The following is a 12,594-nucleotide window of genomic DNA, read 5'->3' on the forward strand; positions in this document are numbered from 1 at the left end:
ACCCTCGGGGAGGAGCAACAGGAGGACCAGGCAGCGCGGACAGCGCGCCCCGCCAACCCGTGCCACCGCCGGTGCCCCTCGGCCCGAGCCTGGCATGGGGCGGAGCGTGGCGGGGCCGGCGCCCTCTGATTGGCCGCCGTTGTCTGGGCGCCGCGCCTCGATTGGGCCGCCGGGCTGTCTGGCGCGAGGGCGCGCGAGGTGGGGAGGGGGCGGCTGGAAGCTGCTGGAAGTCGGGGGGGGGGGGGCGGGCGCACGGGCGGTCAGGGGCGCGGGGCACGGGGGCGGTCGGGGACGCGGGGGGAGGGCGCGCGGGGGAGGGCCCAGCCGGTCACCGCCCCCGGCCCCTCCCCGGTCCCGCCCCGCGCAGCCCCGACTACGGGCGGCCAGGGGGCAGGCGCGCCGGCTGCATCCCCATCCTCGGCGTCGCCCGGCGGAGCGCGCGGGCGGCCGGAGTGCGGCGGGCGGAGCGCCAGGCCGGCCATGGCCACCAGCAGCACCACGGGCTCCACCCTTCTGCAGCCCCTCAGCAACGCCGTGCAGCTGCCCATCGACCAGGTACGCAAGGCGGCCCTGCTGGCATCGCGCCCTCGCTGCCCCCTCCGGGGCCGTGTGCCCGCCGCGCGGGAGCCGGGAGCCGGGAGCCGGGCGCGGGCTGGGGCAGGGGCCGCCCCTTGAAGGGAGGGGGCGACCCGCCTGTTATTGTCCGCCCGCCGCCTGGCACCATCGCCCCTCCCGGCGTGCCCACCCAGCCCCCACCCAGCCGGTGCCCGTGCCGCCAGGGGGGGCTCGGGGCACCGACGTGCGCGCGTGCATGCTTGGCCCTGCGCCGTGCCACAGCCGAGCCGGGACCCGGGCGTGTGTGCTGCGGGCCGCCGGCCGGCCCCCCGGAGTTCCGAAGCCACGTACAGTGCGTGTGGGCACGGGTGTAGACAGCGTAGAAGGGCTGCGCTTCGGGGAAACTCGGGTATCCGTGCTCTGCGTGCGTGGCGCCCACTGCCCCACGGGGAAGCGGGACGGATGTGCCTAGGTGGAGGGTGCGCTGGATGAGGGGTGTGTGGTGTGGAGGGGACCAGCCGAGGGGTCAGCGACCTGCGCTGTGGGACAGTTAGCGTGGAGGTGTCGCTAACTTGAGAGGCAACAGTGTGTGGGAAGACAGAGGTTATGAAGGAAAGTCCGAGAGAGTTAATAGTCCGAGGATTTCTAGGTGAATAAGTTGCAACCTTGTAGCTAGAGGCAGCCACCCCATCCCTTCTCTCCCACCAGTCAATCAAGCCTGTGACATTGTCTAGGGAAGGGTGGCGTTTCAGGGAGGCCGACCGAGTTTGTGTGAAAGGCCTGGGGATCGTTGTGAAATAGGCGTCCCTGGAATGGACGCAGCAGCGCTACTATTACTCAGAAAAGAAAGTTCGCAAGTGTTCGTCATAGTGACATCTAGGGAAGCTGCTGATGGGCATCATGAGCTGCTCTAGCCCCCAGCTTCAGGGAATTAACTGGAAATTTTGCTGCAAATGCTTTCAGATGTGCTCGACATGGAAGCGTTTGCCCTTCGCAAGGGACCCTGGTGCACTGTCCTCAATGCGTAGTTGTCACTGATGTCGTCGGGGATTTCTCTCGCAATTCGGGATTCCTCGGCACCCAGACCCCGTTTCATAGCAGCGCAACGGGACAACTCCTGGGTCTGCTGTTAGGACACTAACTGCTTTGTGCTCTGCTGCTTAAAAAAAAAAAAAAAAATCCGCCTTTGTTCACATCTGAATTCTTCACTTATATTTTAGTCATAACTTTGGGTTCATGGTACAATGCCTCCTCCCCACACACCTTGAACGGTGATGAGGGGCCCACGCTGATAGATGCAGGTGCCCTGGTGAAATGGATCTCGTCTCGGAGGAAGGAGTCCCCTGGTCATGGGCACGCTGGTCAGAGCGAGGGTGTCCCTGTGTGGAGGCTCCCTTCTCTGGAGAACCGTGTGTGACCTACACCCTGGCTTAAGTAGGTTGCTGCTGGTGGATCAGCACAGGCGGGGCAGTACCAGTTTAGAATTTTGCTGAGGAGGAGCAAGGTTTATTTTAGGGAGAAAGGTGTATTCGTACTCTCTGTCCTTCTCTGCCCCTGCCATGATGAAGTTTTTCCTAACCGTGCTAATACCTTTAAATTTATATGAAGCTTATCTTTTAAGAGTGATTTAATATTAATGAATCCTTGAAACGTCTCAGCAGTCCAGAGCAAGTTCCTTCCAGCCCTGAGACAGCAGGGGGTCCAGGGCGGGGGGGGGGGGGCAGGGCTGAGACTCTGACGTCCCTTCCCTTGGTTTGGCGCTGGGGTGGTCTTCCCGCTCTCGGGAGTACCCTGGGTTTGCAGGGCACGTGGTGAGTATCTGGGGTTGTTTTCTCTAAGCAAGTCTCTCTTTCAGCGTTGTTTTGTGTTAGGTTCAGGCGTACAGCACAGTGGTGAGACAATCACATACTTTACAGAGTGTCCCCCAATATTTCCAGCACCCACCTGGCACCAAGCACAGTCATTACAGTGTTATTAACCGTATTCCGTATGCTGTACGTTACATTCTTGTAGCTATTCTGTGCGGACAAATCTGTACTTCTCGTCCCTTCCCCTTTCTCACCCCGCCCCCCAGCCCCCTCCCCTCTGACAACCGTCTGTTCTCTGTATCCGTGAGTCTGTTTCTGCTTTGTTTGTTCATTTGCTTTGTTTTTTAAATTCCACATTTGTGTGAAATCTTATGGCACTTGTCTTTCTCTGACTTACTTCACTTAGCATAATACTCTCTCGGTCCGTCTATGCTGTTGCAAATGGTAAGAGTTCGTTTTTTATGGCTCAGTAATGTTCCATTGTACGTGCGTACCACAACTTTTTTATCCACTCATCAGCTGATGGGCCCTTGGGCTGCTTCCATAGCTTGGCTATTGTAACTAATGCTGCAGTGAACGTAGGTGTGTGTATCCTTTTGGATTGGTGTTTTGGGTTTCTTTGAATATATACCCAGAAGTGGAATCACTGGGTCATAAGGCGGTTCCACTTTTAATTTTCTGAGGACACTCCATACTGTTTTCCGTAGTGACCGCACCAGTCTGCTTTCTTTCTCCACGTCCTGAACCACACTTGTTGATTTATTGACGACGGCCATTCTGACAGATGAGAGATGGCACCGCACCGTGGATTTAATTTGCATCTCTCTGATGACTAGTGATGTTGAGCATCTTTCCATCTGTCTGTTGGCATCCATATGTCCTCTTTGGAGAAGTGTCTCTTTAAGTCCTCTGCCCTCTTTTAATTGGATTGTTCGTTCTTCTAAGCAAGTCTTAATGATACTGAATTAATATCACAACTTAACTTTTTAAATAGCGATAATAAATCATTTCTTTGAAGCACTGAAGAGTTGGCTATTTTGTTGATAAGTCCCTTGGAATTACTGAAAGCTCTTATTGTAAAATGGGATGGATAGCCACTTAGCCCATCATTTTAAAATTGAGCAAAATAGAAAATAAGGTTGGTAATATGTAAATAATTGAGTCCAAGTTAGAGAAAGCTTAAGAATGGGTTGTAATCAGATAGTGTGATTTACCAGGAAAAAGACAAATCAGGAAATGCAAAGTGTAAAAATGTAACTTGTTAGTGTGTGATACTAGTTCACAGTGCTTGGAAAGTTTGGGAGATCATAAAAGTAGTTGTTCAGTCTCAGGAAGAAAAGGACCTTAGGGCCAGAAAAATAGTCTAACTTGTAGACTAACTTTTAAACTTTTGAATAGTCTATAACTTTTTAGAGTGTAGAATTTATGAAATGATAGCAATTATTGATATGTATGGGACGCAGGGTGGGGCAGAAGTAGGTTTACACTTGCTAATATAGAAAATAATACAATAAATAATAACGCACGAATAAATTCTGTGTGTCATGGGCTCTGACCTGTCAGCCGACTTCCGCCCCACCCTGTATGGGGATGCCATTGCAGGCGAGGTAGGAGAGAAGGGAGCAAATGCGCGCTTTACAGTAAGACCAGGCAACGAGAAGGAGCAAGACATCTCACCTGGGACCCCTGGGTGTTTAATCGTTCCTGGAATTCCAGCATAACCTTGGGGTGACCGTAGCATTTGTTCAGTGGGCCTTAAATTTAAAGGAAAGTACAAAATCCAGTATCAGGTGAGGTTCCGTGAAGCTTTAGGGCAGGAAATACCTAGCGTCCGATGTTCCCCCTTGCTGGGCCTTGCATTTGGGTGCTTTATTTCGAGGGCAGTGACCAGAAAGGGGTACACAGAGCGTGGGTTTGTGGAGGACGGGGGCCCAGGGAGATCTGTGCCAAAGACAAGGGCCAGCGGCGCCGTGCAGAGGACGCCAGGAGCCTCTGGACGCAGCGGCGTTCGTATTAGTTGCTGACGTGGTGACTTTTCAGAGACCCGGCAGTGAGGAGCAGCAAACCGAAGGGAATAGCTGCAGGTCCCAGATCAGCCTATTTTTGCTTTCGTGTTCTTTAACCTTGACACATCTGTTCTGGTGCGTTCGGTCTACCTAAGTCTCCGCGTTATCAGACCGAGGGGGTTCTGTAGCCCTCTTCTCCCTCCCTGCCTGTCTCCCTCCCTCTCTTTCTTTCCTTTTTTTGGGGGGGACGGGGGGGAAGGGTTTTGAAAGATGTGGTTTATGAGCTCTTTTCCTATTGCTAACCCAGCAATGCAGAAACGGCAGACGAGGACCATGATGCTGAGTTTTCCTCACTCCAGAAAATGCTGTGGAAGCAGCTGCACGCCGGCATCCAGGTGTGCCTGAGGAGTGGCCTTTTTCTTAATTGAGGGGTAATTAACAATATAACATTATATTAGTTTCAGGTGTACAACATAACTTGTTATTTGTATAGATTGTGAAATGATTTCCACAATAAGTCTAGTTAACATGCATTAATATCTGTAAAGAAACATCTATTTCTTTCCTTTTTAACCATTTTGTTTCCTTATTTTCTCTGATGCTGTAATTACTGTGAAACTAGAGTATGTTTCCCTAGTGACGTGACATCCGGGATGACATGCCTGGCAGATGGCCCATTAGGAATGAGACTGGCTCATTGAACAGTCCTGTTTGGGGACAGGGTCACTGTGTTAGGGATGACGTGCTCCACTTTTGGGGGGAGGAGAGGGGCAAGAGGGAGACCCAGGTATTTTGAAAGGTTTGGAGGAAGGAGGAGAAGAGGGACGACCTGTTGTGTGTTGTTAACCCTGCAAACTCAGGCAATGATTTTAATGGGTGACACCGTACAGTTTCCAGATGTCGTCAATTGCATTATATTATGTAACTGAATCCTCACAACACCTTACGGAAATCTGATAAAATTCAAGGCTTGAAGTATTTAGCTTCAGGAAAAAAATACATATATTTGACCTTGAGTAAAAGGTCAATTTTAATTTATGGTCTTGACACGTGGCAAAAAATTTGGGTCAGTCATTGTTTCAGCTCTGGGTTGCCAGCACATCGTTGGAGGAGAGGGTGGAGGGAAAGAGCCGCACCAACACCGACGACCTGGTCATGGGACCGGGGGAAGCACGTGTCCGCGGGAGGGAGAGGCGCAGGGGCTTGTACAAAGTTGTTTCCTTTTCGGTCAGTTTGCTGATGGGCCTTTTCTGAACATTTGCACCCACACTATTCAGGGGTGTCCATCCTTTTGGTGTCTCTGGGCCACACATTAAATACACAAACACTAACAAAAACTGATGAGCGAAAAAAAGGTTTTAAGTACATTTACAGTTTTGTGTTGGGCCACATTCGTAGCCATCCTGGGCCGCATGCAGCCCGCAGGCCGGGGGTTGCACGCCCCGATAGAGCATCAGTGAAATGAAGCAATTTATTAGGGAAAAGAGCAGTTTAACACATTAGCCAACCTCTATCATCCCCCTCCAGCGCTGCACTGTGATGAACCCCATTTTACAGATGAAGAAGTGAGTGAAGCTCTCAGTGTCGGGCCTTTTTAAGGGATGAGCTTGAGCAGAAGGTGAGTGGCAACAAAAGGAGCCAGTCAGGGATTAACGTTATTTTGAAATGGCCATTTGGATGCTCTAGGTTTGGAACGTAAATGTTTAACTGATGTGTCTCTCATGTCTCCTGTACCCCCACGAAGAGCACCAGTCTTCTCGGGGGGTCCCTGGAGTACCCGCAAGGCCTGTGGGGACAGGGTCCCGTTCACGGGGAGGCCTCGGGGACCGGAGCTCGAACCTAACCTAACCTGGGTTTCAGGCCCTGTCGCTCACCTAGCGCACACGAGTGAGTTCTCTCCTGTGTAAGGTGGGAGTTGGGCTTCGTTTTAGAGTCCCACAGTTCTTTGTTTCTTGAACTAAGGAAGCTGCCCCAAATTCTTCTTGGACTGAGTTGGAGGGAATATCAATGAAAACTCTGGGGACGAAAGGGACCGATACCTTTTTGAAGACTTCTCAGCAGTAACAGTTGAAACTGCCTTTCGGTTTAATTGGAAGCAGCTGAGCAGAATACCTCGTGCCCTGAAACCGGCCGGGCACAGGGGCTTCCCCTAAGGGAGGGCTGTTTTCCTTTGTCCATAGGAAGTAGCTCCGGGGGTGGGGGGGGGGGTGGGTCGTCAGGGAAATGCCGGGATTGCCTGGGTTCCGAACCAGACGCTGCCGGCCGGGCGCACTTTAGCAAGTTCTTGCACTTTGGTCTAAGCCCAGTCTTCATCTGTACAGTAAAGACAGTAAATAGTACCTACTTGTGGGTTGTTGTGAAGATCAGCACAGCCTCTGCCAAGTGCCTGCCTCCTCCTGTACATGGTTGATACATTCTTGCCTCTTTATACAGTATGAAGTGTTCGGAATTTATTTTCTCTCTTTCTTTCCGGAAGTTGGTAGGAATCCCACTTTTCATCGTTGGGCTTCCTGTGTAGGAAGGGAAGCTCGAGCCCCCGGTTCAGCCATTTGCCTGCACCATGATCAAACAGGATTGAAGTCCAGTTTTGAATTTGGAGTCAAAAGTGGTTTTTCTGCTTCCTTGCTGCTGCAAGGGTTCTTTGTCCCCCTATGTTATTACTGCCTCACCGGGTACAAATAACCCTCGCCTCTGTTTATTGTGGCCTCTGAGCGCTGACTTTCCAGGGGGATAATCAGAACAGCTCGCACATGGCTGCTTCCGCCTGCGGCCAGTTTGCCAGGGAGGATCCTGCAGTGACAGAGCTAGGCAGGACTTCTTTGAGCCACAAACACGGCCCTCAGAAGAGTGGTCCCCTGATGATTCTGTGAGTGGCCCTGGTGAAGCCTGAAGCCACGCTTTGGTAAATGTCAGGTGCGGGAAGAGGGGAGGGAGAGCTGCTGCGGGAGATGGGAGCAGGTGTGAGTGATCGGCCCCTCTTGCCTAGTTTGGCACAGCCCCAACCATTCTGCCCGCCCGCGTCCAGAGCACCGAGCACGTAAGTCTTTTCTGAATGCCCTCCGATGGGCCTGCTTGCTAATTTGAACAACAAAAGCATTTTGGATTTGGCGTCTGTATTCTGTTTAATGTTATTTGTATCACTCAGGGTTCTGGTAGGAGATGGACTGCACTAGGTAACCAAGGAGACTTAAAGAATCATTCAGTCCTAAGAGCCAGGCAGGTTAGGGGAACAGTCCCCCAGTACCAGCTGCACTGGGCCTGCAGGGCAAGGGGAAGGATGGGGCAGATGCTGAGGGAGCAGCATGCTGAGGGAGCAGCACCCTAAGGGGAGCTGGGGGGCTGCCTGCTGGGAGGAACTGTGGCCTCCAGTGAGGGACCAGCCAGCCGGAGGTGGTGGACTGCGGGAGCGAGCTGCGGGCAGATGAGTATCCCCCTCTCTCCCCACCTCCTGCTGGTGTACCTCCCAGAGGGCAGGTGGGTGCCCCGGGGCACAGAGTGAGGTGGGTAGTGATTGGAGGGCATGTCTTCCCACCCTGAACACTCTGGCCACTGATATGCCATGCTTTGCAGCATCGCCCGTGTCTCTGCCCGATGAACCCAGGGAAGGGGCTCTTGCCAGGCCTCTGTGCACGCCCTCATTCCCTTTGTTCCCAGTCCTGCGTTTGGAAAGAGTCACATGTTCTTGCTTTTCTGTTTTCCTAATTCCTAGTCACTGACACCGTTGTGATCAGGGCTTGGCCTCCGACACTAATGGCCAAATCCAGGGCAAACTTTGAGAAGCCAGGACTAATCAGTGATGCCCTGCTGCAGGCCTTTTACAGCTGGCTCTGAGACCCCCGCTGTCAGCAGTCCCCTGGGGTGGTCGGTAGAGAGGCCTGTTCTCTCCCCGGACCTCCAGGTCAGGGCCAGGAGCCTGGTGTTCGACCACCGCCATCAGAGGCGGGGAGCGGCCGGACACATTTGTAAAAGACTCTCCCCATGATTACAGGGCTATGAAACCCTGGTGCCTTTCTACGTGTGTGCATTGAAGCGATTGGCGTAGACCCTCCGCAATGTCACGCAGTGTCATTGCGCCATCCGCAGTGTAATCACAGGTGTGGGAACATGAAGCGCGGAGTGCACTCGGCAGCGTGGCCCTGACACAGGACACGTGTCGGGGGGGTGCGGTCCGCGTCTCCTTGCAGTCCTGTCGTTGCGTCTCCAGTGACTGCGTGGCCTCACGGGTAGACAGTGTCAACAGTCTCACTCCGGGCCCTTCCTGAACGCGGGGCCGCCCCGCCTGAGGTGGAGGTGCACACTGAGCCCGCGCGTGTGTGCCCTACACACACATCGGAGGCTTGGGAAGGGAGCGTCGAGTGACTGGAAAGGGAAAGCGTGGGACGGGTCTCCAAAAGCTCTGCCGAGGAGGTGCAGGCCGCCCGTGGTCCAACATGTCACGTTGTCACTCTCTCTCTGGCACTCACACCCTGGCGCTAGAGGACGCTGCCCTTTCCCTGGCTGAGGCCCTCCCTCCACTTTGCAGAGCTCCTCAGATTGGGCCCAGGACGCAGCCTGCCCCGGGCTCCCCAGCTGGCCACTGCCGTTCCTCTGGCCAGCTGCGTAGCCCCGAGGGGTGAGGTCCCGGGCTGTGAGGTTCACTGAGGATGCACAGCGGGTCTCTCTTAGGTAAGGAAGCCTAGGATCCCTTCTGGCTGACTTCTTTTCTTCGAGGGGTTACTTAAATGGAGATAGATGTGCAAAGCATTGAGGACTTGGGGGGAATGTGACTGATCGATCAAGGGGAATGAGGGTGGCTGTGTGAGGGACGGCGTTCGCAGCCAGACGGTGACTGCAGCCTGGGAGAAACGGGGTGGTGGAAGGAGAGCCCTCGTCTGAGTGTGTGTTACCACGACGTTGGGAAAAACGGGGGCTTGGGGGCGCCTGGCCTCTGCTCAGTAGCGGGGTCATCAGCAGACCCTCCACGGGTGGCCAGTGTCTTGTGGCGTGAAGAAGCCAGGACCCACCCACCTCTCCCCTGCACCGGCTGCCAACCAGGTAACTCTGTTCCACTGGACCGCACGCTGTAAGGCCCAGGCCTTTGGTGGGCCTGCTTGCCCCTGTCTAGGCATCGGGCAAGCAGGAAACATCCTTTCTGTTTTCATTCATAATCCCACAGAAACCTTGTTTGTTCTTAGAGGTTTTCTGTTGCAAACTAGGTGTTTGTGGGAGGTCAGAGTTGTGGATATTACATAATTTTAGATATATTTAAGTTAGTGCATGTATATCCAGATAAAATAGCTTTCTGCTTATACAAACGAGCAAAAGAGTGCGAATTCTTTTATTTTCTTTTTGAAACTAAGTTATAAGTAGGGCTGCAACACGTTAGAGACCAAGTGATACCTTGTTAGGAAGGAATGGAGAGGGGGTTCTGCCCTTCGCAAAACCGCTGGTTTCACTTTCTCGGTGGGTGCTGAGTAAATAAAGATTGAATTGAATGCATCTAATTGAACAATAGTAAATTTCAAAGAAAAATGTAAAGACGCAGTGACGTTCTAAAATTAATTGTGCGGAAGCACAGGTGCCTGAGAGCAGCATGAAGGTCTGTGAGTAAAGCCCTGGCAGTGGTGTTCGTCGTGAGTGCAGCTTAGCTGAGCAGGTCTGGGGTGGGCGGAGTGGGTAATGGCTCCTGGGTTCCCAGTCCCAGCGTCCGCAGGGCTGCAGGCGAGGACCGCCCGCGAAGGCGACTGGCCGTTTCCTGCGAGTGGACAGTGTGATCATCCGGGAGGCCCTGCTCACTTCCGCTGATGGGGACCACAGTGGTTTTTCCAGGGAGGCCGGAATTCTGTATTTTCTTCTGACAACTTAGAAAGCTTGGCTAACAGTTGTCTTCTCTTGAGCCCAAACAACACACTTTGGCCCGCTTTAGCCGACTGGCCACCAGGGAGCAGGCGCAGTTTCTGTTTTGTGGTGGCGACCAGTCCCGTGTGGAGCGCGCTGTCCTGTGCCGAGACCGCAGGGGAGCACCGGCAGAGCAGGGAGGACCATTGCGGGGGTGGGGGTGGGGACAGGGGGGTGGTCGACGGGAGACCCGGAGCCCGGGTCGTCCAGTAGATGAGGACGCCATTCAGGCACTTCCCCGCTCAGGCATGTCACCCTTGCATTGGCCAACAGAACTTTATTTCTTATTTTTAACTTTTTAAAAATAATTTTAATTTGGAAACAATGAGTATAATTAAGCATGAAATAACTTCATTCTTCTTTTTAGGGTTTTATCTTTAGAGAGCGGGGAAGGGAGGGAGATAGGGAGGGAGACATCAGTCAGTTGCCTCTCGCACACCCCAAACTGGGGACCCGGCCTGCAACCCAGGCGTGTGCCCCGACTGGGAATCGAACTGGTGACCTTTTGGTTTGCGGGATGATGTGCAACCCTCTGAGCCCCACTAGCCAGGGCCAGAATTTAAGTTAAATTCTAAGTGATTAGTTCTTTTCATTCAGAGAGGGTTACATCTTGGAATAACCTTGAAAGGTAGCGTGCCGCTGCGGGGGAGGGCTGGGGTCGCACGCGGCCGCCCTCTCATTCCTTCTGCACATCTGCTGTTCACGTGGTCGCCGGTCTGGGTCACAAAGGCTCTTTTGGGGGTGTGACATTTTAAAACATAAGTCTAGCTAGTAGGGAAGAAAGTAATGTTTGGAAAGGTCTTGATTACCTTTTCATTTGTTTTTAATTTTTTTTGAGATTTTATTTATTTATTTTTTAGAGGAAAGAAGGGAGAAAGAGGGAGCGAAACATCTATGTGTGGTTGCCTCTTGCACACCCCCCACTGGGGACCTGGCCCGCAACCCAGGCATGTGCCCTGACTGGGGATCAAACCAGTGACCCTTTGATTTGCAAGTCGGCGCTCAACCACTGAGCCCCACCAGCCAGGGCCGGCTTTTCAGTTTAAGAGCGTGTGCTGTTTTGGCCAGAATGCTTTGTCTTGCATTAGCTGTTCGGGCTTTGGAGTTCGTGTTTAATCTGCGGTGTGCTTCACCGGGAGTGCCAGCATGCCTTTCGCATGCAAGGGCAGCACAGCTGTTCGTGTCAGCCACACGCCGAGCACAGAAGGGACGGGGGTTTCGGTGTCTTTGAGTAGAGCCCAGGTGGAGGCGCCCGCAGCCGGCACTTAGTGTCTCTGGCGACAGCTAAGGTTAAGGGGCCTCCACTCTGAGATCGTCATCCTGGTCCCTGTGGGCATCCTGCTCATGAGACTAGTTGTGCCTCCTTTTGTTCTTGGGAAATATTTTTAAAGCCGCAGTTTACCAAGGAAAATCTCGGTAAAGATTTTCTGCCACGTTGAGCTTCAGCCTCCCCGTAGATCTGAGTGGAAATTGTGATAAGCTAGTCAAAACCGAAGAGTAGAATTTTGGGCATTGTTGATCCGTGTACTCGGTAGAAGTTTTGATGTGGATTGGAAGGATTCATTCTAATGGGCCAGATTTTTCTTTTAAGGTACAGAAAAGACAAATTAATGGAGAAGTACGCCGTTCCGAGAAGGTTTTCGGCATCAGCTCAAGAGTTTTACTATGTGGGACCAGAAAGTAATTTATAAAATAACTTCGTTAGGTGCGTGGCCTGTGGTAGAAACACTGGTAGATTTTTAAGAATCCCGCGTGGAATGTTGAAGGAGGAAGGTGGTCGGGACTGTCTCAGCAGAGCCGTCCGACAGCACAGGCTGGGGCGATGCAGAGGGCAGGTCCTGAGCTGCTTCCCTTTTCCTGTTGATTTTATCGAAAGCAGGAACCTCTGGAAAATATCGGGGATATTAAACTACTCTCCCTGTTTTTTGTCCCCGACCCCAGATTTGGTAAATGCCTGGTGTTGGAGTTTGGCTCTTGTCACGTGAAGGGGGAGGCAGTGGAGGCCAGGTGCCTGGTCTAGAGGGGCATCCTGGGTGGGTGGGACAGGCACAGCGGCAGGGTGGGGTCAGCGAGGAATGCCCAGGGTCCTGTGCAGTCGCTGTGACTTCATGTCCGGGGGCGGGGCCAGGATCAAAGTCGACACCCCTTTCTGAAGCTGGGACCAGGAGACTAGGCTGTAGTGGTGCAGAGGACAAACCTGTGACAAATTGGCATCGTTCTGGGAATCAGTGTAGGCTTGGGGAGTTTTAGTCCGTAGTGAATGTTGGGACTTTCGGAACATTTTTAAAAAGGACAGTTGGTACCACTTTAGGTGCCGGTAGTGGAGGAAGAAAGGGATCCGGAGACGT

General features: G+C 53.1%; 1 protein-coding gene across 2 annotated transcripts in view; it reads left to right on the forward strand.

Moving 5' to 3' along the window:
- The first annotated feature begins 322 nt into the window (after positions 1-322).
- MBOAT2 (membrane bound glycerophospholipid O-acyltransferase 2) overlaps positions 323-12,594 on the forward strand; it is a 73,459-nt gene continuing 61,187 nt past the window's right edge. Inside the window, exon 1 of one of the 2 annotated variants that reach the window (XM_053925290.2) lies at positions 323-555. In XM_053925290.2, the coding sequence (XP_053781265.1) occupies positions 481-555 (75 nt within the window). In that variant the 5' untranslated portion in view covers positions 323-480. The remainder of the gene's footprint in view (positions 556-12,594) is intronic. The other variant, XM_053925289.2, reaches the window with a different exon arrangement.

Source organism: Desmodus rotundus, chromosome 5 (assembly GCF_022682495.2).
Source record: "Desmodus rotundus isolate HL8 chromosome 5, HLdesRot8A.1, whole genome shotgun sequence".
NCBI classification, from domain to species: Eukaryota; Metazoa; Chordata; class Mammalia; order Chiroptera; family Phyllostomidae; genus Desmodus; species Desmodus rotundus.